Genomic DNA, 24189 nt, shown 5'->3' with positions numbered 1-24189 from the left:
TGGGAGGAAATGCCATTACTGTTTCTTTAAGGGCCAGGAGCCTTACAGAGAGGGTGGGGCAAAGCTCCCCTCTCTCCCAACCGACTGGGGATGAGTTAGGAGAAGGGGAGCAGCGTACATGCTGCCTCTTCCCTGGTAGCAGCTCAGACACCAGGAGATAGCAATAGGGTAAGGCTGGCTGAGAAGCTGGAAGGCTCCTTGAGGAAAAGGGGCCAGCTGAGGGGGAAGCTGGCAAAGACCCTACAGCTGGCTAATCCACAACTCCACTTCAGAGGGGAGAACTGGGGACTCCTGCTTAAGGAAGGGCTGAAAAGGAGTAAGCCAGAGACAGAACCAGGGAGAGTCCCAGAAACAGACTGCTCCCAGGTGCGGGGAAGCAGAGTCTCCTGAAGGAAGGAGCCAGAGATTGCTGGCAGGGCTGGCCCTAGCCCAAATGGTGCTCCAGTCGAGGAGCGTTTGCGGCACCCCACCTCCATTTCGGTGCCACCCACACATACACTTTCACAATTACACAATAAAACAAAGTTCACAATATCACAGCTAGGCTCTCACTTCACTTCACTGAGTTCTTGATCTCATTGACTGATTGGCGACACCCCACCCCTTATATACCCACCAGGACATGGCCCACAACATTCTAGGCGGTTCGAGGAAAATGTAGTTCTCAGAAAGTCTTTAAGGTTCCATGAGATTCTACAAAGGTCCAGAATATTCTAGGAGGTTAGCGAAAAATGAACTCACATATGGAATACCTGAAACATTTTACTTCAAACATTCTATTTTCCCTTTTGTCACTAACAACAAAAACAGCACCCAAGCCCGGTGTCCCCCAAACCTGGCACCCCAGGTGGTTGCCTGGGTCGCATGCCCCTAAATCTGGTCCTTGATTGCTGGTTGGAGTAAGCCTGACACAACAAATGTCCCTGAGTGCATTGGGGTAAGTGCCTATTTATGCCTATGTCAGTCAGTACGTGAAACCTTGGCAAGGGGGTGTGCTCGTTGATTAAAAAGGCCTAGCCTTGTTTATAACTTAGGTGAAGAGAAGTGAGGCAGGGCTCACCTGTGGCACCATGCCTGGCTGAAAGGGGCAGACTGGGGTGACCTCCATAGCATCACACTCGGATAAGGGCATGAGAAGATGGAAGTGAGTGGGGCGGGGTCCCCCCATGGGGGTGGCGGGTGTGAATCCTGCACTCCCTGTAGCAATCCTGTTTCTTCTGTATGTAGCTCACAGTAACAGTTACAGACTAAACACAGCCCTGCTGTAAATCCATTCGGTCTGTTTCTCTCTCATGCACACCAGTGTAAATCAGGAATGACCCCAGCAATGTCAATGGAGTTACACTGGGGTAGAACTGGTATAAGTGTGAATTTGCCCCATAGCCTTCATTGGGGTGCCCCTGACCCTAATTATGAAGCCACTAGCAGTGCTGCAAACATCAATATTGTGGGGATTAGCTAATAGCCCTGTGGTAATGGAGAGCAGGCAGGGAGCAGTCACTGGCTTTGCCGTACCTGCTCTCTAACTCTGTAGAGGACGTGCCATAGAGGTTGAATTCTGTTTGAACTACTTCTGATATCTGGGTTCTTCCGTCGTCCTTTTCCATCTGAAGTGTTGCTGGATCTCTATCCTAAAAAAACGGAAGAAGATGGTGAACCTGCCAATCATTGTCCAGGACTACAATCTGTGTGCCAGGCGAATCTCTGCCAACTGCTAGCCCCTTTGGTGCCCTCTAGATACAAATGCCACAGCCAAAAATGGTGGCAGAATGTCTGTCGTGTCTGTTCTAAGCCCATGGTTGCAGGGTTCCCTACGAGCTTTTGGACACCCCAAAGATCTTGCTCTGCCATGTTCATTGAAAGGGTTGGACAAGGGCCTCACTACCAGTGCCAATCCCAGTCGCGTTTCTCTTCCCCTCCTTGCCCCTCACCAGCTGTTTAATACAATCGCACACTGATGGCACATCAGGCAGTGAAGTGGAGTCTTTTGGCAGAAGGGGCTTCCAGTCCCTGATCTTGCACTTAACCCTGATTCTACCGCCCACCATGGAGTTGTGCACTGGACTGACCTTGAAGAATGAATCCAGGAAGCTCATGTGCTTGGGGATCCTCCGCAGTGTCATGTTACTAGGCTCTGCCACTACATTGTTGTTTCCTCTCTCTGACCAAAGCTACGTGGAGAAATGCAAGCAGCACGTTAACAGAGCCACTCCCTCACTTGTGACATCTTGACGGATTTGTCCTGTGTGAGAGTGTTTTCCGAGTCCTAACTTCGGTCTTCCTTTCTCATCCCCCGTCACTCTCCATCAGTTGGACTCAGGTGCTGCAGCCCCACTGCAGGGCATGCGCTTTGATCCTCTAGCTCATGGATTCTCAATGTGGGGATCAAAACAGGGACCCCAGTGGCATGTGACCATCCACCCTTCCTATACTGGTAGAGGAGAGGCGGGTCCTGGCTAGATATGGGAAGAGTCCCAGGGTGGAGGGGGCCTGATATGAAACAAGCTAAAGCAGTGATCCTCAGCCAATGTCACATCCTCTTTGTGGACACGCTAAAGCACAATCCATGTTCACTTACTCAGGGGTGAGCATTCAGTTCTGTCCTTAAATAACCTCCCACTCCACCCCCAAACTCCGGTAATGGCCTTAACTTGACTGTGAAAGCTGGCATGTTTATTTCTGTGGTTTTGGGACATTTCTGTAAGTGGCTTCCCCCCCCCCGCCCCCCCGCCCCCCGAGCAGTCTCTGTGCTGTCTCCTGGTTCCCCCTGTAGCTGTAGATCTGTCTAGTGGGGACCATCAAGAATCCGCAGGACTGGGGGAAGATTATAAAAAGCGAAACCAGAATTTAGTGCAGTGTATCACTGAGGGCCGCTATTTGGGCCAATCAGATCTGCACTCTGATCTGTAGGGTGGAGGGCGTGTTTATTCACTTGGCATAGAGCCTGGGACAAGACCCTGAACAGGACTTCTAACCCCACTGTACCAGAGTCAGACTGCTCTCTGTCCTCTGTCGCCATACTAGCTGGATATTTCCTTTCCGTTTTTTTAACCATGCTTAAGTTGTCACCCGAAGCAGATGTGAAGAAAGAAAATAACATCTCTGAGAATCAAAGGTCTGTCCTGAAAAATACCATGCTGTCTTGTTTTAGACTTGCAGTCTCTGTAATCCGTGCATGGGCTAGTGCTTACAGCAAGGTATGGGGAAATCAGAACTTTCTTCTTGACTCTGCTACTGTATGTAGAAGAACCCAGAGCAAGTCACCTTCCTCCATTAAGTCTCCAATTCCCTCTCCTTAAAGTACAGTAAAGCTTACCTGCCTACCAAGAGTGGGACAAAACTAACTGTCCTGGAAGAGCTTGGAGATCATTGGAGGAAGGGTGCCATATTTGTGCCAAGTAATAGGATGATTTTGTAGCATGCCCACTGGTGCAATTGTGCTGCCACCTAGTGGGGAGTGTGCCTCAGAATCAATTCACTCACAGGTGATGAAGTGTCTCTGCTAGTGGAGTCATAAATATTATTACCTGGTGTCAGAAAAAAAAAACCTGTTGTTTTTGCCAGGCTCGCTTCCCCCAGCTAAGCAGTTAATACAGTATCAGATAACGGAAGAAGATGGCAATGAGTCAGTGACAATGCTTAAAAGTTTGCAGTCCTGAAAATCCTTGTCTACAGTACAGGAACTATCCCCTACTGCCAATGGATGTCAGCAATAAGTGCAGTTGTCCCAGTCTAACTACAAGAGTAGCCAAGCACACACCATGTTCTAGTATAGTTTCAGAAACTGGTTTGTGCTTGGCTCTACTCGCAGCTGAGTCATGGTCCACACCCTGTTCAGCTGCACCCATGGGTGCAATTATGATAGTGTAAGCAACACCTAAGAGCCACTAGCTCACAGAGGGGGCTTTGCTGATTTGGTTGTGTTTGTTCTGAATTCCGCTGGGTCTCTGCTTCCCTTTCACATTTATCTTATTTTTAAATTCCTGCGGCTCCCATTGCTTAACCCCATTCTCCTGCCTCTCCCTCCAGCCCCAGGCTTGGTTTTCCTCTTGAATCTCAAGGAGTGAATTCTAAAGAGTCCAGGCCTGTTTATCCCCTTCTCTTAATGGGATGGGATGCACTTTGCAGCCCCTCAGAGCTGCTGAAGAGCATACCCCTCACTGGTCCTGCAGGTCATCCTGGGTTGCTTCACTCTTTACATATTGGGGATCCATCTGCCTTATTTGTGACTGATTGTAAGGTTTGAAATATAATCTCCACCCATTAGTTCAGCTCTGGTTCTGCTTATTTCACTGGGGTGTGTCACGGTTTGACTTCAAATTCCAAAGGATCCCCCACTCCTCTCTTGTGTGTCTGCATGAAGATGCCCATAATCAAACAGGGCCATCTGCCTTTCCACCACTCTGTTTGTTTTGCCTAAAGTCACAAACCTTGATTTTAAAAACAGAAAGAAGCTCAGCCATGTGGGGAGAAATAACATGTGAAGTCCATATGCAGCAAAGCCTTATTGGATATCTCCTCCTAGTGGCCAAATGGTATAATGAATCTAGGGGTTGATTCTGCTCCTATTGAAATCAATGACCAAATTCTTATTAACTTCAATTTTGCAGGATCAGCTCCCTCCTTAGCAGTGACGATTATGGACTTGCTTTCAGCCAGTGAGGGATTCTGACACCTCAGCAATGCTGGGTTTATTTTTCTAATTTTATCTTTTTTGGCTTTTGTCACGGGCATTATCTAAATTGCTGAGGTGCCCTGATCTGGAATACTGTGTTCAGTTCTGGCCATCCAGCCTCAAAGGATACCACAAAATTAATTACAGTCAGAGACAGACGATGAGAAACATGGCAAACCTTCCAAGGAAGCAGAAAGTGTGTTTGCCTTAGAGAGGAGAGGAGTCAGAAGGAACACTGTACAAAGCAATGAACAGTACCGAAAAGGTAGATCAGGAAAGTGTTACAAAAAAGGGCAAATAAACAGGAGCAAAGGTACAGGCAATGAAATGGAAAGGTGGCAAATCTGAAACTGCTCAGAGGAGATATTTTTTCCACACATACGCTGCAAGGTTAAGCTGTGGAACTCACTGTCACAGCATACTGTTGAGGGCTCAAAAAAGGGAGAAGAGGTCTAGATGATTAGCAAGAACACCCTGAGTTACAACACTAAGGATGTTAAACAAACAAGAAATTGGGAGGTGGGTTATCCCATCACTGCCTACTGAAGGCCTTCTTGAATCTTCTTTTGAAGCTATGGGTACAGGCCCCAGAAGGGGTATCTGCACTTTTGTCTATTGCACATAGACAGACGTGTGTTTATGGTGCTGGCACCAGCGCACTAAAAATAGTTGAATCGATATTGCGGCAGAGGCTTGCGATAGCCACCTGAGTTTGGACCCAGGGTTAGGGTGGGCTTGAGCTCACATGGCTAGCTCGAGCCTCTGCTGGCGCCACGACGTCCACATGCTAGCGTGAGAACCACTCACCCAAGTCTGTCTTCCTGGCCTGCGAGGCTCCCTGCCAGCTGCAGTGTAGCCATACCCAGAGCCTAGACTAGCCGGATGAGCGCTGGTCCGACCCAGTCTGTTAGTTCCTAGGATCCTCTAGTCCTGTTCTGGGGTGAAGAGGGTGGATGGTCCATAGCAGTCCCCTTTGCAGGGTGGTCCTTAGGCCAAACCCACGGGTTTTCCAGCCACTTTGTGCCACCAGAGCAGGCCCCAGCACCTGCCTCTAAGCCTACAGAGAAGTTTTGTTGACTCAGCACCAGGGCCGACGCTTCCACTAGGCAACCCTAGGTGGTCGCCTAGATCAGCAGGATTTGTGGGGTGGCATTTTGCCGTCCTCAGCGGAAATTCAGTGGCGGGGGGTCCTTCTGCTCCGGGTCTTCAGCAGAAATTCGGCGGCGGGGTCCTTCCGCTCTGGGACCCGCCGCCAAAGTGCCCTGAAGACGCGGAGCGGAAGGACCCCCCGCTGCCGAATGCTCAGAAGAGGAGCTCTGCTGCCTCGGGTGGCAAAAACCCTGGCACCGCTCCTGCTCAGCACATATCTCCTCCTCTCTTAATGGGTTTTAACTCCTCTTTCCACAGTTCTTCTGAGTCCCCTCTGCATAAGCCACGCTGCCAGATATAGGGGGAGTCACAGCAAAATGTGCCCAGTTCCCCATGTGCCCTTGCTGCCTAAAGTCATGGGCACTCCGGCAGCCTGTGGGCTGTGTGGCCCAGCTAATCCAGCTCTGCCTTCTGTTCCTCACCTCATGTCTCCGTAACTGCTGACAGAGCCACCCTCAGCTGACCTGCCCCATGCAGAAACCTGCCTTAAAGGGGGAACGCCTCAGCTGCTCCTTACAAATCTATTTCCAATTGCAGGGGAAGTATTATGCAGCGATATAAGGGCAGCCCTGGCTGTGACCTGCCCCCACACGCACCCCCACGCTATCCCCACCCCAGCTAGATGCTTTCTGCCTGAGCTCTGCTCTGTAACCACATTACATCAAAACTGAGCCATCTGGGGCATGCAGCGCTGTGAGTTTCCCTGGCCTGGGGCCACGCGTGCCCATTGCCTAGCTTCCGTCCGCTTCTGGATTAGAGCGGAGCTGCATACCACATACCATTGCTGTAATGCAATTTGCAGATCCCCCAGCACTGCAGGCTCAAACCTGTTCCAAAGTTCTCGCCCCTCTGCCAAGGTTTCTGTGCCAAATGAGAGTTCTAATTCCCGAACAGGAGACACTGTGCTTAGCTAGATTGACTTTGGAATTTCACACACACATTCCTTATAACAGGGCAGCTGTCCAGGAGGGGGCTGAAGGCTGGATTCTAATACCAATAAAGTCAATGGGAATTTTGCGATTGGCTTCAGTGGGAACCAGCCCAAACTCTAATTTAGCACCTTTCTTATTCTTTTCTGCTCTTGTCTTTTGCCTGTGACTTGCTCCCTTTCCAAGGTTTATGTGCATTTTAGCAGACAGTTATCTGCAGGATCCTTGTCTTTTTGGCCCCTATTCACACTGGTATAGAAACTGATAGCTACAATAGTGCTGGAACAAGGCTATTACTAGCAGGGCTCTAGCACACTTTCCCTGGCCAGTGTGTGCAAGTGTTGGTGTTTTTATTTTGTCTGAGATCTGTGTTGTAAAACCATGCTATGGATTACATAGGCTGCATAGTTAAGCACCTTCATTTTCAGCTTAAACTGATTTTTACTGAAAAAATCCCGGGTTCTTCAGTGTTGTTTAGTTTTTTCCAATTTTCACCCTACTTTTGTATCATTCAAATATATAAAAAATAACTGTTTTATTAGGAAAATGCAATACGTTGCGTGAGATGTATGTATTATGATAATACATTAGTCTGTGTGTATATGCAAAGCTGCCCGTTGAAGTAAGGCTATGTATTAATCTAAAAGAGACACACAATAAACACACAGGCACGCACACAAGCTCTGAGGTGCGTGCACATCTGAACATACTGATGAATCTCACGCCCACCACGTACACATTTCAAGCTGTTAGCAGATAATGGTTTAAAAATCTGATCCACTAAAATGGGAAGAAAACGAAAATCTGTATCAGAATATGTTTCAGAACACAAGGAAGTATTCAAAAGTGTTAAAAAAACAGGAGAAAAGGATGAAGTTGAGTGTATGTGCTGCAAATGGTGTGGCCCAATTATTAAATGAAAATATTTATAGGATGTTCGTTCTGAGACTACAACAGTAAACTGTTTATTCAAATGAAAAGGTTTATTTGGGGATTAGAGATCTATTGTTTTCTTAAACTCACAGGTGGCAACAGGGAGAGAAAAAGAGAAAATGCAAAGGAAAACAAACTGTTTCCCCATGGGACAGGTATTTATGCACATCCAGTCTTATTTTAAAAACCAAGTATGTTTTGTGTGTAGGTGGAGGTGGGGGGATTTAAAAGCAAATCCCCATCAGATGCGCTTCAGGCAGTGATTTAATACATTAAATAATTTAATTTAAAATTAAGAGTGTCACAGTTCACTTGCAAGTTACAAAATGGAGTTCTGCACTAAAGAGACATTTTTATGCACAGTCGTGACTCCAGCTAATAAGAAATCCCTCCCTCTCCCCTCTCTAGTTGGTCCTCTCTAAGGTACCTGAGCATGGTATGTGAATGAATTTATCCCACCTCTCCCCTGTGAAGTAGGGAAGTATCATTAGCCCCATTTCACAGATGGGTAAACTGAGGCACACTGATTAAGCAACTTGCCCAAGGTCACACAGTATGTCTGAGGCACAGTCCGGAACTCGGCACTTATCTGATGAGTCCTAGGGCTAGTGCTTCCCATAAGACCATCTAGATATGTGCCAGTTATCCTTAGCAGCAGCCCTACAGCAAGGAGGCCTCTTGATCATTGACTGCTCTTCTGGTCCTCAGTGTCCAGACCTTGCCATGTTAACCATGGCTGCTTAGTGAGGCCCTTGACCAGAAGCTAGTAGACTGAGCACCCTTTCTAGCCATGTACCATTAGGATTATACTGAATATCTCTGTAGCCTGTCCCATCCCAGTGATACCTGACATCCTTTCAGGTCTATACCGGCGTCACTGTCGAACCTTACTGAGTTTGGGGCGTCTAGCTGCTCAGATTACATGAGGCAATTCAGTCGGAATCCTGTTGTAGGAAGATACTTTCAGCCTGAACCTTGGAGGTGCTGATCTCCAAGCAGGCAGACTGGAGTGCTGCTATTGTTTTTTGTAAGTCCACAGCAAGAGGCAAGGATCTGGGTTTGAACTAGAGGGTGAACTGCAACTGTTCCATGACTATGAACCTATAGCTGGCGAAGTCAGTAGGAGTCTTTCCATTGACATCATGGGCTTTGGATCAGGCCCTCAATTGGTGAATAAGAATCATAGAATCATAGAATATCAGGGTTGGAAGGGACCTCAGGAGGTCATCTAGTCCAACCCCCTGCTCAAAGCAGGACCAATCCCCAACTAAATCATCCCAGCCAGGGCTTTGTCAAGCCGGGCCTTAAAAACCACTAAGGAAGGAGATTCCACCACCTCCCTAGGTAAACCATTCAAGTGCTTCACAACCCTCCTAGTGAAAAAGTTTTTCCTAATATCTAAGTTTTACCTAAACCTCCCCCACTGCAACTTGAGACGATTACTCCTTGTTCTGTCATCTGGTACCACTGAGAACAGTCTAGATCCATCCTCTTTGGAACCCCCTTTCAGGAAGTTGAAAGCAGCTATCAAATCCCCCCTCATTCTTCTCTTCTGCAGACTAAATAATCCCAGTTCCCTCAGCCTCTCCTCATAAGTTATATGCTCCAGCCCGCTAATCATTTTTGTTGCCCTCCGCTGGACTCTTTCCAATTTTTCCACATCCTTCTTGTAGTGTGGGGCCCAAAACAGGACACAGTACTCCAGATGAGGCCTCACCAATGTCGAATAGAGGGGAATGATCACGTCCCTCGATCTGCTGGCAATGCCCCTACTTATACAGCCCAAAATGCCATTAGCCTTCTTGGCAACATGGGCACACTGTTGACTCATATCCAGCTTCTTGTCCACTGTAACCCCTAGGTCCTTTTCTGCAGAACTGCTGCCTAGCCATTCGGTCCCTAGTCTGTAGCAGTGCATGGGATTCTTCCGTCCTAAGTGCAGGACTCTTCACTTGTCCTTGTTGAACCTCATCAGATTTCTTTTGGCCCAATCCTCTAATTTGTCTAGGTCCCTCTGTATCCTATCCCTACTCTCCAGCGTATGTACCACTCCTCCCAGTTTAGTGTCATCTGCAAACTTGCTGAGGGTGCAGTCCACGCCATCCTCCAGATCATTAATGAAGATATTGAACAAAACCGGCCCCAGGACCGACCCTTGGGGCACTTTGCTTGATACTGGCTGCCAACTAGACATGGAGCTATTGATCACTACCCGTTGAGCCAGATGATCTAGCCAGCTTTCTATCCACCTTATAGTCCATTCATCCAGCCCATACTTCTTTAACTTGCTGGCAAGAATACTGTGGGAGACTGTATCAAAAGCTTTGCTAAAGTCAAGGAATAACACATGTCCATGCTGTGCTGCCCAGTGCAGCAGTCTGGGAGCTGACCTTGTTCGTGAAGACAGAGGCAACCTTTGTTGGTTCGTTTACGATAGAGGATCCCACTAAGAAGCACAAACCAAGAGCTCAAAACCATCAAGAACTGAGGAGGAGAGGGAACAAGGGATAGTGGCCTCCAAACAGCCAGAATTAATACATAACCCTTCGTGAGGTTCTTGTCAACATCCTGGAAGCAGGAAAGACCCGTATCAACCTGGCATATTCGCTGCTCATATACTGACCAAGAGCAAAGGCATGATGTGACAGAGCCTTGCCACAAAGGTTTTGCCTGTTTGGAATAATATGTAGAATTATTACTGATCAACAAAACATCCTAGCCCCCCAAAAAGGACCGGGTTTCCTGGCTTCGGGCAGTTACTGAGCCTTCCTGTTAGGTGGGAGCACTCTACTCAAAATATTGTCCCACAAGGAGTGGTTTGACACAGCGACCATGCAAAGAACAAATTCTGATCTAATAGTGCCCCCGGCAATGCTGCCAACCTGTGACAAATGAGATTTTAAAAGGATGCTGTTGAGTTACAAATCTTAGATTTTTAGGGGTGGAAGAAAGCAAATTGCTTTCCCTGGGTTACTAATGTAGGTTATTAGACTTGAAAATAAATTAAAAATCAAACTCAATAACTGACTTATTACCTGTTACACCATTTCCTTTTCTTTACTCAGACTGGAGAATGAAAATAGACTAGCCATTTCCCCTTCTTAGTTCTCATTCACCAGCTCAATACTGTTGTGTTTGGGTTGCAAACAATGCCGGGGAGGTTTAAATGTAAACACAAATCTTTGAATTAGATTAATGGCATGGAGAAATAAAACTTGGGAAACCATCGCCATGGAAAAAATGACAGATTGCTTTATACTGGGATCAAGCAGATCTTAGTGTATGGTCACTGTGTTTTTACTTTTGAACAAAATAAATACAGACAACAATAAGAGGCTCACCAAACACAAATGGGCCTTTTAAACTTGACAAATATAGAGGGGGAAAGCAGATGAGGAACAGGTCAAATGATTCCTATATGAAGGGATATACATAGCAGTTGATTATAACTTACATGTGATTTACAAAGGGAAAATAGCAGAAGAAGGAAACACTTCCAGAAAGTCTCCTACATGGAAGGCAGAACAACTATTTACATTTGGACACTATGTGCAGCGGAGGGTAACTAGACTTTTATTTGTTTTGTCAATGTCTAGAGGTCTAAGTGCCTCTCATGTAGATTTTTGTTAAAGGTTAAATAAAATGGAATTAGGAGGTGAGAGATACATGGAAATGGTTATGATTAAGATCAGGAGTTCTCAAACTGGGGGTTGGGACCCCTCAGGGGGTCACAAGGTTATTACATGGGGGGTCGCAAGCTGTCAGCCTCCACCCCAAACCCCGCTTTGCCTCCAGCATTTATAATGGTGTTAAATATATTAAAAAGTGTTTTTAATGTATAAGGGGGGCACACTCAGAGGCTTGCTGTGTGAAAGGGGTCACCAGTACAAAAGTCTGAGAACCACTGATTAAGATTGATTGTACTAGTGCAGAAGTATGAGTGTGTTAGGTAAGGTTAATCAGGATAAACATATACATAATTCGATATTGTTTTTCAGTATGTTAATGACAATATGAAAAGTGTGTTTTTAAACAAGCTTTTCATTAGAATTGGGGGTAGGGCCATTTCTATGCCTGTTCGATCTTGCAAAACCCCTTTATTATTTATTATTTATTTATTAATAATTTATTATTATAAACCTCTATTTAAAGGCCCCACCTGAGAGCAGGACCCCATTGTGCTTGTGCTGTATGAACACATACTAAGACACAGCCCCTTAAGTGTGTACACTCTAAATTAGACAAGACAGACATAGGGAGCATTATTATCCCCATTCAACAGATGAGGAACTGAGGCACAGAGAGACTAAGTGATGCAACCATAGTCACATAAGGTGTCGGTGGCAGGGCCAGAAGTTGAATGCACAGCTCCCTAATTTCAGGTCAGTCAACCTCTGAACCACAAGACCATCCTTCTTCTCCAAAAAGACCCAAATTTGTGGGACTAAACTACCAAATTGTAGCCGTAAGACCTGTAAAGAGACACTGACTTCAAAATTCCTTCAGCTGAAGAGTGAGAGATGTTAAAAATCGTTAGCCCAAATGAGCGAGTCTCTCTCAAGAGGCCTGATCAAACACACGCTAACGTCCATGAACAGCCTCCCCTTGCCTTCTGTGATCTTTGAATCAAGCGCTAACGGAGTGAGACTTGGCAAGTCGCCTGCATTCTTAGAGTTCTTTCTAAGCCACAAGGTGCAACCTAAAGCTGTGCACCCACTCCCTCCAACCATGTGGCAGACTCTGCATGTACGGCACAGAAACTTCCGTAAGGCCTGGCCACTCACTCTTTCTTGATATGTCCATTTCTCCTGGAAGATTTACACTGGCTCCTAGCCACATTTCACCCCATTCTAATTGGGCTATAACCAGAGCTACAAAACTTGACTCTGGGCTCAGATTTTGAAATCTCCAAAATCTGTGGGTGTTTGAATCTGGGCTTCCGGCTCAGGACCATCTTTTCTGTCTGTCACACGCAAAATGCTTGGGCACTGAATATGGTCGTATAAAGAGGGTGCAATAGAGGAATATACATGATGATACATGTTCCTTCTCCTCTCCCCCTCCGCTCTCCTTGAATTAGCCACTTGGTTGCACTGCTCCTCTGGCTTTATGTACTGATGATAATAAAGTAATTGCTTGTGACAGGCGCTGTTCTTCCCTGATTCAGCCATACACCTTTCCTAACCTTTTCTGCTAAACTCCCAGAGTGCAGCTGCACAGGCCTCCCCCCGAGGCTCAAGTGACTGACATCTCTGTCTGAGGGACACGGCTTCAGCTTAGAGCGTTTCTCTTTTCCCAGAGAGGCTTTCACAGCTGATCGCCGCTCAGCATCCCCAGGGAGGCAGGCATGGGCTATAAGAGTAAATAAAGAGGTCTTCTCAAATCTGCCCCCTACTCCAGGCCAGCCACCTTCTTCATTTAGACCTGGCTGGCTCACAGGAGGCGTGGATGGCTTTTCGTTCCCATCCTAATTCTCATTGCTTGTTGGGGCAGGGAATAAAGTGGTTCAGATTCCCTGTAGTGTGTACCACTGCCTGTTACTGGACAGGATCTGTCACGCCAGCCCCAGCATGTATCGCTGTTGCCTAGGGCCTTGCAAAGAGAAGATGTCACTGCCACTTGAGCTCTGAGCAGTAGGCACAGTGCATGCCATGGATGAATCTGCTGAATCTTACCTTCCCCCTGCCCAAACTCGGCAACGTACTTAAGCACGGGCCTACCTTTAAGCACATGGAGAGTCCCACTGAAATCAAAGCTTGAAGTTAGGCCCGTGTTTAAATATCTTATTGAATCAGGGCCTGAATGAGCTGCGGGGGAAAGGATCTGTTCAGTGCCCAGCCAGTAGAGGGCTCCCTAATCCCTAGCATCAGGCACAGGAAAAGGAAGCAACATCCAGAAATATCAGGGGATGAGCAGCAGCTTGGAGCCAGAGGTTATGTGGGAGCAGGGAGTGTCGCCAGCTGAGGCTGCTTGCTTAGTATCACTTGTTTAGCATTGGCACAGTGTAATGCACCCAATAGTTGCAGTCCCTGCCTGCAAGAACTTGCAATGCGAAGGAAAGCTGTGCAGAGGACAGAAAGCACTGGGAGAACCAGCAATGACTGTCCTTCCGGTGTGACTTCAGTTTTAGCCACGCTACCTCTCTCCTCCTTTAGTGTCTTGCGAGCCCCATGTCAGCAGGGAGGGGAGCACAGAGGGTACTGGCATGGCAAAAAGACTGGCATGGGCAGGGCGTACGGGGCAGCGCAGTGAATCGTGTCGGTTCTGGGAATGACCTAGCTGTTTGTGGGTCAGAAAAGCAGCAGGGCATTTCTTGTTTTTATGCTACAGACAGGTGACTGGGAAGAGAATCTGTGGAGAACGGTTCTTGGGTGGAGGAATCTGCAGGGAAGTGACCAAGCACCAGCTGGAGGAATGGAACACCCAGCCTCTAATGAATTACAGCATGGGAGTGACATGGACTCAGATCTCTGGCCGGCATGCGAGCCTCCCCCAGCAAGGGCAGAGCGAGTTCAGAGAGTGCCACAGAGGCGAGGCAGCATGCAAGGCTGCCTCTGAGCCCGGCTCCTTCTGGTGCTGTCTCCTGGAAACGGGGCAGCTCTACAGTGAGGGTGGCTCACACTGACAACAAGGAGCAGGGTGAGGCTCACAACCCCTCCCCCGGCACGTGCTATTTCTTTGCCTCTACCCCTGCACCACAGGCACCCCCCTTTGTACACTATGGCCCTGACCCTGCCGGGAATGGAGGTGGCAGGGGTCATCATTAGGCTTCTGGGAAGGGAACTTCCCAGGCCATCCCTCCCTGTCTCTAAGGCTCCACCCAGGAGGAGGGATGAGTAGCCCCCATCCCAGCAGGGGGCCATGTACTCAAGGCCCTGAGGGATGGCAAAGAGTTTGCAGGGAAGCAAGGCTGGAGATCAGGGTGGTGGATGACTAGAACGGGGCCCAGGTGTGTGTGGATAGGGACAGCGTGGGGGGAAGAGGGGAGAGCTTGTAGGATAGTGGCCACCCCTTTACAGAGTGGGTGGGGTTTCTGTCTCTGGGGTGATGTGTGTGTTCATTTCGAGAGGATGCTTTGACAGTGCTAGTATCCTTCTCTCCCTGCTGATTGGGCTGTTAAGTCACGGGCCAGTGGATTTATCTGTAGAGCAGGCAATTTAATCTCATCCTAGTCCTGATGCCTGGAGACTGCGCAGCCTTCATCTCTGACCCCTAGTGCCTTTCAGTCCCCCCTCCCCCCCTTTCTCCCTCTGTTTCTTTGCTCTCACTCACTTGCTCTCAGCTCTCTAAAGCTTTAGTTCCTACCTCGAAACTCTCCGTTTCTGGTTTATCACCCCGCTTCACACTGGCCTCTGTTTCCTGTGGCTCTCGGAGGCCTTGGGCGGGTCTCCCAGGCTGTGACTTCTCCAGCCTTGCGATCTCTTTGTACAGTTGTTGCACCAACAGCTCTGATTTGCAGAGTTTCTCCTTCAAGAGCTGCATCTCCTTTTAAAAAAGGAAAACTGTAAATGCCAAAGCCAACCACTTGGGGCCATATTCCCTGCTGGCAGCACCCCAAGCTCCTATGCTGCTGCATGACTCCCATTTTTATCATGGGACACTTCACTCCCTCACCATCAATATTTGCACCGTTTCCCAGCTGTTGGAATGAGTCTGGATGGTGGCAGTCGAATTGGCCTCAGGCCTATAATGACACCCCGCCCCCGCGTTGGGCTGTCAGCAGGGGTTGAACCCGCTACCTCTAAAGCCCGAGCCACTACCACAAACACACTCTCCTGTAAGCGGCAAGCTACAGCTCACCCAGAAGGAGAAAGGAGATGGACAAGTGGTTTGGCCAATGAAAGGTCAGTCCCAAAAGACATAGTCTGTGTCCCACATGTAGTCTTATTGATGGATGGGTGTATTGATTACTGATTAATCTCTTAGACTGCAGCAGTGCGCTCCTAGGGTCTCTTAATGCTAATAATATTCCTGATGTTGTAGCCCTCAAGAGACTGAATCTTTAACCAATGCAGTCTAAGAGGTTAATCAATAATCAGTACACCCATTCATCAGTTCACACTAGCCAGGTTGCAGGTAAGACCCCCCGCATCCCACTCACCTGAGGGTCTTGGACTAGACTGAACATCCAGGGCACAGTCCATCTTCTCACAGCTCCCTACATATTTTCTTACATTCTGTCTATAATAGCTGTGATGGCCTCAGTGCAGAGCATTGCATGGGCCCTGTTGTTAACCATGACAACAGCTACCTACACTGGACAGTCAGTGCACTGACGTGGTTGTTATTTAAATGTATGTGTGTGGATGAGCCAGTTTCTGCTAGCCTGACTCTGTATTTGTTTGTAGTTCTTATCAGTGAATATTGGCCTGTCAGCCGCTCAGCAGTCTGCAGATGTGGCACGGATGTCATTGGACTCATTTTGCCCATTAATGCCCACACCTGCCTCTTTCAGAACTGATCTCTCTGTCCTCACTTACAAAACAATGGTATAGGGTGTGTCTGCATGCTACTTAGGCCTGGTCTACACCTAAAACTTAGCTCAACACCTATTTACGTTGCTCAGGGGTATGAAAAATTCAGATGGTGTTAATCTGACCCAATGTAGACAGCGCTAGGCTAACAGAATTCTTCCATCACCCTAACTGCGAGGTGGATTTACTACAGAGACAGAAGAACCCCTCCCTCGCTGTAGGAAGTGTCTACACTACAGTGGCATGGTTGCTGTGCTGCAGCTGTGCCACTATAGTGTTTCTAGTGTAGACATAGCCTTAGCCCTGAGAATTACAGGTGATTTTGTTCTGTTATCCAGCTCCACAGTTCTTTCACTACCTCTATTGCTTGTGGGGTGCCTAAGCCCTGGCTAGCCTGGTCCGTCAGGGTACGTCTACACTGCAAAAAAATGCCTGTGGCACCAGGTCTCAGAGCCTGCCTGGGTCCACTGACTGGTCTCGTGGGGCTTGGAGTGCCGGGTTAAAAATAGCAGTGTAGAAGTTCCTGCTATGGTGGAGTCCAAGGTCTGAGATCCTCCCCCTTGCTGGGTTTCAGTGACTTACCCTCATATGGAGCTCCTTTTCAGCCTGCAATTCAGAGCTCAGTCTGTCTATTTCCTTTTGGAGATGCTCTGGCTGGCCTCTTTTGGTTTGGTACCTACAGAAACCCACAAGATCATTACACTTCTCTTTCCAATTCCAAACCATGTTCAGAGATATCTCAATACAATAGACATGTTTCAGACATTTTAGAGACAACCACTGTGCTTGGTGCCTTGTAAATGCTTAGACCAGTGGTTCTTAAACTTTTTTACTGGTGGCCCATTTCACATAGCAAGCTTCTGAGTGCAACCCCCCGCCCCTTATAAATAAAAACATGTTTTTATATATTTAACACCATTATAAATGCTGGAGGCAAAGCGGGGTTTGAAGTGGAGGCTGACAACTTGCGACCCCCCATGTAATCACCTCGTGACCCCCTGAGGGGTCCCAACCCCCAGTTTGAGAACCCCTGGCCTAGACAGACGGCTAACCCTAATTTCCAGTGTTTCCTTGTGTGCGTGTTTTTCTGCTTGCCTTATAGCCAGACGATGAATGAAATGAGGTCACAAGAATTACCACCATTGTCTCCTTTTGAATTTCTACCTACACTGCCTTTCCGTCCCCTGGGCAAGACTGGTTAGGGACTCCCTTTCGAATGCATCAACATTGCTCGTGGGTTAGTACTATGATCTTTACATCAGCAATATGATCATTATGTTCATTACACTCCTGAGCCACTTGCAGCTTCCACATCCTCTTCCACTCCTAGCCGTAAAGCAGTTTGCACAAATTGTATGTGAACTTTTCCTGATGGGGGTGGAATCACTGGGGACTGAAGCCCCACTCCCTCCCTCCCTCCAAACTAGTTTTGTGACACATCAACGAAGTTATGCCAAACCAGTTTAAATGCCTGGTGTCCTTATCTTGCAAACTCTGGAGCAATAACAGAAGCTCAGGAGGCTCCAGTATAAAAAGGCCACCCAGAAAGGGAGGAGCAAGAATCCTCTAAAGTTACGTACCTGCGGCAGCTTGGGTGTTGTTGCTGAGGCGGATAGTCTGTCTCTGATTATTAATATACTGGATATGGGAGGAGTTTTATTATAGTTCTGCTACTGTTGATTGTTTTAGGGGAACACCCGTTTTCTTTTCAACTTTTCCCCATTTAAAAGGTTGCATTGCAGCAGGAGGAGGAGTGATATAGAATAGTGGTTCTCAACTGGGGTATGCGTACCCCGGGGTACAGAGGTCTTCCTGGGGGTACATCAACTCATCTAGATATTTCCCTAGTTTTACAAGAGGCTACATAAAAAGCTCTAGTGAAGTCAGTACAAACTAAAAGTTCATACAGACAAAATGAGAAAGTATGCCATTTTTCAGTTCTGGGGTGCTTGGACACTTGTATTTTTATGTTGGATTTTGTAAGCTAGTAATTTCTAAGTGACGTAAAACTTGGGGTAAGCCAGACAAATCAGACTCCTGAAAGGGGTACAGTGGTTTGGAAAGATTGAGAACCACCTCAATGGTAGAGCATTTAACTGCAGATCAAAGGGGCCCCCAGCTTCAAATCCAGATGCCCTCTCAAAGCAAGATGAGTGATCATGGAGAGACTATGCACTCTGACTGGCTCTTTTACCCCCCATTCTGAGCACACAGGATCTGGACCTCCAGTCAGTGTTATGCAAGTAACTACTATGCAATTAACTGGAGCATCAACACATGCAGTCAGATGGGGCCAGATCAGGACTGGTGATTAGCAGTTAAGTGATAGGCTCTTACTGTAAGTGACTTGCCCTGGGTACAGACATTGTCACTGGTGGCCCAGGAAGCTGAGGTGGAAGGGCTGCCCCTGCCTGTGAGCTCTCTGATCAGGTACCAGGAAGCTTGCCATGTTAACAGGAGATGAAACCTGAGTACTGTCTCCTTTGGGAAGGCTGGGAGCCACATAGGGCTTCCGCCCTGTGCTGGTTCTGACTTGTGTCTTCTTGACATCACCTCTGATGTGTTGATGTCACGACTGATCAGACAGCTTGCCTTGCCGATGGGAACACTGCTCCCAGGCAGAATGTGCTCGCCCTTGGCTTTGAGTGCAGTGTGCATGTGAGTCAACGCGGGTTTTTCTGTGGTATGTTCTTTAAATGCAGGAAACCCAGAGTTGTCAGTGGAGCGGGAGGAAACCGAAAGGATCTGAGGGGTCAAGTCAGCATTTGGAAGCCAAGCCAAAACCACAGGAGTGTGTGTATATGTCTGCCCGTGTGTGTGCATGTCCGTTGCAGCCGCAGGCATCTCTCTGAGGAAATACTCTGGCAACACAGACCATCACAGTGCCAGCTATGATCCAAGAATGAAAAGGCGAGTGGCAGTACATCAGATTGAGGTTCAGCCAGCAGGACCCCAGTCAGGTCTGACTCAGACTCTGCCAACTCTAGGGGCTGAACTGGAATGCACAAAGGACTCACCAAATATGCTTCAAAGCGGGAAGCTCTTTGCAGGCTCTTGTCTCCCGCTGGGTCCTAAAACCAGCCAGGTAAACCATGGCTTACAGATCATTGTAATAACACAGCAAACAGCAGCAGAAAGGCTGTGCTAATCTCCCTCCCTTCCATTTCTTTTGCAGGCACCAGAGGCTCGATTCAACTTTCCCCATGCAGTCATTTACACATGTGCAGAGTCAGTGCAAAGTGGGTATAAAAGCAGGAGCAAATCTGAATGGTAACACTGCACACCCACTAGGGGCAGGTGTCAATGACTACACAAGGTGCAAGGCAGGGGAGAATTACGACTAAGGGGCTTTACAAAGGTGAAGTTGACCCTAAATGTGCCTTGTTCTGTCGAGGTGTTTGTACCGTGCTCCATCCCTGCAGTGTCTGAGCACCTGGTGATGCGGCTCCAGTTGAAAAGCAGCCCCAGAGCGTGAGAACTATACCCACAACCATCACTTGTCAGCACTACTTCAGGCAAGCAGGAACGCATGTGACTTATGTCAAAGGCCATTTTATAACACAGAGCAGCTCATGCAGTTCTACTATTAAGTTGAATCCTGGACACTCCTGCAAGAACTTTTCTGGGATGAGCCGTGATCTAAGGGCAGCAGTGACTGTAGTACAATCATTGCTCCTTGCTCACTGCAGTATGGTCATTGCTCCCGTGGCCTATCCAGAATGATCCCATAGGCCCTGCTCTGGAGCCCTAAGTGATTTAGGATATATAAGGCCAGATCCGCAGCTGATGTAAATTGTCATAGCTTCCTTGATTTCAGTGGAGCTAGGATTATATATACCGGCTGAGGAGGTGGCCCATATAGCTGTGTCATATAATGTATCCATATGGGTTCCTAGGATTCAGGGAGGATGTTTTTTTTTAATAGGCATGGTAGCTGTTCTCTGCCACATACAGTTTATTCATGTTCTGGATCACGGAGCTTGAATGGCTTTTTATATTTCCACTGCCTCCCTTTCAGAAGGAGCGCAGCCTTGTTTGCACTGTGATTCATAGGCAGAGCCGTGATGTGGAATGCTCCTTTCCATGCCCTGAGCTCACCGGATTTTCCGGTGGCACGAACTTTGCGCCAGAGAGCAGGCTTTCAAATCAGCGGCACCAGCAGGAGTGGGATCCTCTTTTCAGTGGGTTTCCCAGAAATCTTTCATTCTCCCATCGCAGGCTGCACCAAAACCAAAGTTCCATTTTGAGTTTGTCTTGCAGAGAAATCTCAGAGCTGCCTGGCTTTTTCCTCCTAGGGATTGTGTCTATTTGAGCAAAGAGCCTTCGCTTTTGCTCTAGTCTTGTTTTGGGCTGGTGCTGTATGCAGTCACATCACTTTCTTTCACTCTGCTCTATTTCCCAATGAGACGATTCTTGGCTAGACTCTTCGGCATTAAAGGCCAGACTTTCAAAAGTGCTCAGCACCCAAAATCAGGACCAGATTGTCCAAAGGGCTCAGCACCGAGGGCAAGCAATGGGAGATGCTGGGTGATGAGCTCTTTTGAAAATTGGACTTCAATTGTGGGTGCTGACGTCCTGGAAATCTGTCCCCACCGGCCTGCTCCTGCTTCCATTGACTTTAATGGAAGCAAGATCAGGTCTAAGCAAATTGAGACCTTGATGCACATTAAGTTTGCAGAGTCTTGCATCCATCTGGCAGCTGGATTTGCTTCAAGGGTTTGATTTTCAGAGCTGCCGAGCATGTATGGCTCTGCTTGGCTTCAGTAGGAGGTGTGGGTGCTCGACACCTCTGAAAATCAGTGCGTGGGTGTATGTATTCTGCACGTGAGCCGAAGGCAGCTGCTGTACTTGGGGAGCCCAGAGGAGCTGGGCTAAGCTTTCTCACCCTCACTGGAAGAGACTCTCTGTCTGTTAGAGTGACTATATTCTTTTTCTGGGCTGCAGAAACTGAAGTAGCTAGTCCAGGGGTTGCTGCGTCATCACCTATTAAGGCTGTAGGGCTGAAATCTGGAGTTGCCATGGAAATAAGGCAGTGTTCTAATTTGACAAATATTTGACAAATATGCATGATCTCATTTGCATAAATTATCTGTTCTCCTCCCTCCTTCCCCAAAGATTTGCTCCCTTGAGTTCTCTCCTGTGCCGCTCTCTTTGACCCCCTTCCCTCATTTCTGCTTTCCCCCGGCCCGCTGTAATCTATGGCAGCCCTCTCTATCACTCATGTTTCCTTAGACCCTCTCCACCCTACAGTGTGCTCCTTGATTCTAGAGACCAGGCCTAGAGCGTGAGCCCCAGCCCACCCGTGGCCACTGTAAATCAGGGTCCAAAATTTCATGAGATTCGCTTAAAAATCACGAGAGTGTAAAATAATCCCAATAGGTTTTGAGGCAGGCGTCCTGTGGCAAAAGTAGCCTGTGCTCATGCATTAAAGGTTGTAGTATAACGCATACACACACAAGGGGGGTAGATCCTAACTTTTGAGCTCTGGACTTTGCAACCTTAATAATGTTGTTTGATTGTAGTTTTTATGGAGGCAGTGTGGATATATAATGGTGAGATGGGCCTTTTCACCCAGGCAGATTCCCCTCCTTTTGCCAGTCTTTGTGTTGTCACTGAGTGGGACTTTATCACATTTCCCACCAGTGTCTGACCTCAACCCCTTGTTTTCTGCTGCTCACCTTGTGGGGGTTGCACTCACTCTCTGCCTCATGCTCACTAGCTCCTGCAAAATGAAGGAGAGCCGGGCCGCTGGCTCCTTCTGAGCGGCGCATCTCAGCCCCTGGATTTCCAGGTCCCTCTGATGCAGCAGCAAGCGCAGGACATGGGTGTCATCCTTCTTCTGCAGGACCTTCGGCTGCACAGGCGGGGCTCTGCAATGGAACCAAAGGATATATATTCCATTAAAATGATAACAATCCAAACCCATGCTCAGATCAGGGGGAGGTTCAAACGTTCTGTGCACCTCTAGAGTATGTGCCACTTACTCAAGTGGCTCATTAAGGATTTTGGAGTCTTAACTTTAGTCATCTGGTTTTGAAAAGCTTGGCCATGGTACTTTTCATGCATATATGAATTGAACAACGGATGGGATGGGTAAGCATTATCACCCAGTTTTATAGAGGATGAAACAGGGGCATAGAGAGGTGAAGTGACAAGTCCAAGGTCACACAGTAAGTCAGTGGCAGAGCAGGAAATAGAATGCAAGTTCCCTTCAGTCTGGTGCCTTATCAGCATCTGAATGAAATCTCTGGATGAGGGGTGAGAGGGCTGGATTCTATGTTTCATTATAGTCCATAGGCCAGGGTGTAAATTCAGGACTGTATACGCCCTACGGTGCAAAGTGGCATGTATGCCCACAGGTGTCAGTAGGAGCTTTGCACAGTGATCAAGCAGAGAATATGGCCTCTGTGTAGTAACTAAACCGTTAGTGATTATTTATCATTTGTTTAGTGCCTTATCATCCCATTCATCACTGAATGAGACAAACTGCTCCCACTGCTACTTCTGTCCTTTGTGTCACTTCCTTCCCCATCCTCCTCTTTCTGTTTATCTCCCTCTTCCTGTTATTAAAGAGGAAGTTATTAAACTTCCTCTGCAATTTTCTCTGCATTTCCTTCCCTGAAGCATCTCCCCATTCCCTCCTGTGGGATTCCCTCCCCCCCAGTGGTTTCCCCAGGAATTGAAATTAGGGGGGGTGTTCGAATTTACAGGGGGGGGTGTCAGGGCCGATAAGATATATAAAAGACATATGAATAAAGTAAATGTTTTGTTAGGATAATGCAAATTTAACATAAGGATAATGCAAGTTACACCAAAACACATAACAGGTCTAGATTTCTAAAAAATATATAATTTAAAAAAAATGTATTTAATTTAAATTGACTTTTGAAAAGTAAGCCATCATTGGATAAGAGGGAAGTCCTCTCATGGATCAGTAACTGGTTAAAAGATGGGAAACAAAGGGTAGGAATAAATTATCAGTTTTCAGAATAGAGAGAGATAAATAGTGGTATCGCTGAGGGGTCGACTGGGACCATTACTGTTCAACATATTCATAAATGATCTGGAAAAATGGGTAAACAGTGAGGTGGCAAAATTTGCAGATAGAACTGTTTCATAGAATAGCAGAGTTTGAAGAGACCTCAGGAGGACATCTAGTCTAACCCCCTGCTCAAAGCAGGACCAATCCCCAAATGGTCCCCTCAAGGATTGAACTCACAACTATAGGTTTAAGCAGGCTAAAGCTCAAACCACTATTCAAGATAGTTAAGGCCCAGGCACACTGAGAAGACTTAGAAAGGGATCTCACAAAACTAGGTGACTGGGCAACAAAATGGCAGATGAAATTCAATGTTGTTAAATGCAAAGTAATGCACATTGGAAAACAATCTCAACTATACATATAAAATGATGGAGTTTGAATTAGCTGTTACCACTCAAGAAAGATCTTGGAGTCATTGTGGCGAGTTCTCTGAAAACATCCACTCAATGGGCAGCAGCAGTCAAAAAAGCAAACAGAATGTTGGGAATCATTAAGAAAGGGATAGATAATAAGACAGAAAATATCATATTGCCTCTATATAAAACCATAGTACGTGCACACCCTGAATACTGTGTGCAGATCTGGTCACCCCATCCCAAAAAAGATACATTGGAATTGGAAAAGGTATAGAGATGGGCAACTAAAATGATTAGGGGTATGAAACAGGAGGAGAAATTAAAATGACTGGGAATTTTCAGCTTAGAAAAGGGACGACTAAGGGGGGATATGATAGAAGTCTATAAAATCTTGACTGGTGTGTAGAAAGTGAATAAGGAAATGTTATTTAATCCTTCACATAACACAAGAACGAGCAGTCACCCAATGAAATTAATAGGCAGCAGGTTTTAAAAAAACAAAAGGAAGTACTTCTTCACACAACATAAAGTCAACCTGTGGAACTCTTTGCCAGGGGATGCTGTGAAGACCAAAACTATAACAGTATTAAAAAAAAACTAGATAAATTTCTGGAAAATAGGTCCATCAGTG

General features: G+C 47.1%; 1 protein-coding gene across 2 annotated transcripts in view; it reads right to left on the bottom strand.

Annotated features, from left to right (window-relative positions):
• LMNTD2 (lamin tail domain containing 2) overlaps positions 1–24189 on the bottom strand; it is a 69445-nt gene that overhangs the window by 21289 nt on the left and 23967 nt on the right. For both annotated transcript variants that reach the window (XM_065591961.1, XM_065591962.1), the window contains exons 4-8: positions 21839–22030; positions 16743–16836; positions 14992–15171; positions 2070–2171; positions 1516–1631 (exon numbers count right to left, since the gene is read on the bottom strand). In XM_065591961.1, the coding sequence (XP_065448033.1) occupies positions 1516–1631; positions 2070–2171; positions 14992–15171; positions 16743–16836; positions 21839–22030 (684 nt within the window). The remainder of the gene's footprint in view (positions 1–1515; positions 1632–2069; positions 2172–14991; positions 15172–16742; positions 16837–21838; positions 22031–24189) is intronic.

This window comes from Chrysemys picta, chromosome 4 (genome assembly GCF_011386835.1).
Source record: "Chrysemys picta bellii isolate R12L10 chromosome 4, ASM1138683v2, whole genome shotgun sequence".
Lineage (NCBI taxonomy): Eukaryota > Metazoa > Chordata > Testudines > Emydidae > Chrysemys > Chrysemys picta.
Note: the sequence above shows the minus strand (reverse complement) of the source record. Positions and strands in the feature narration are given on the sequence as shown.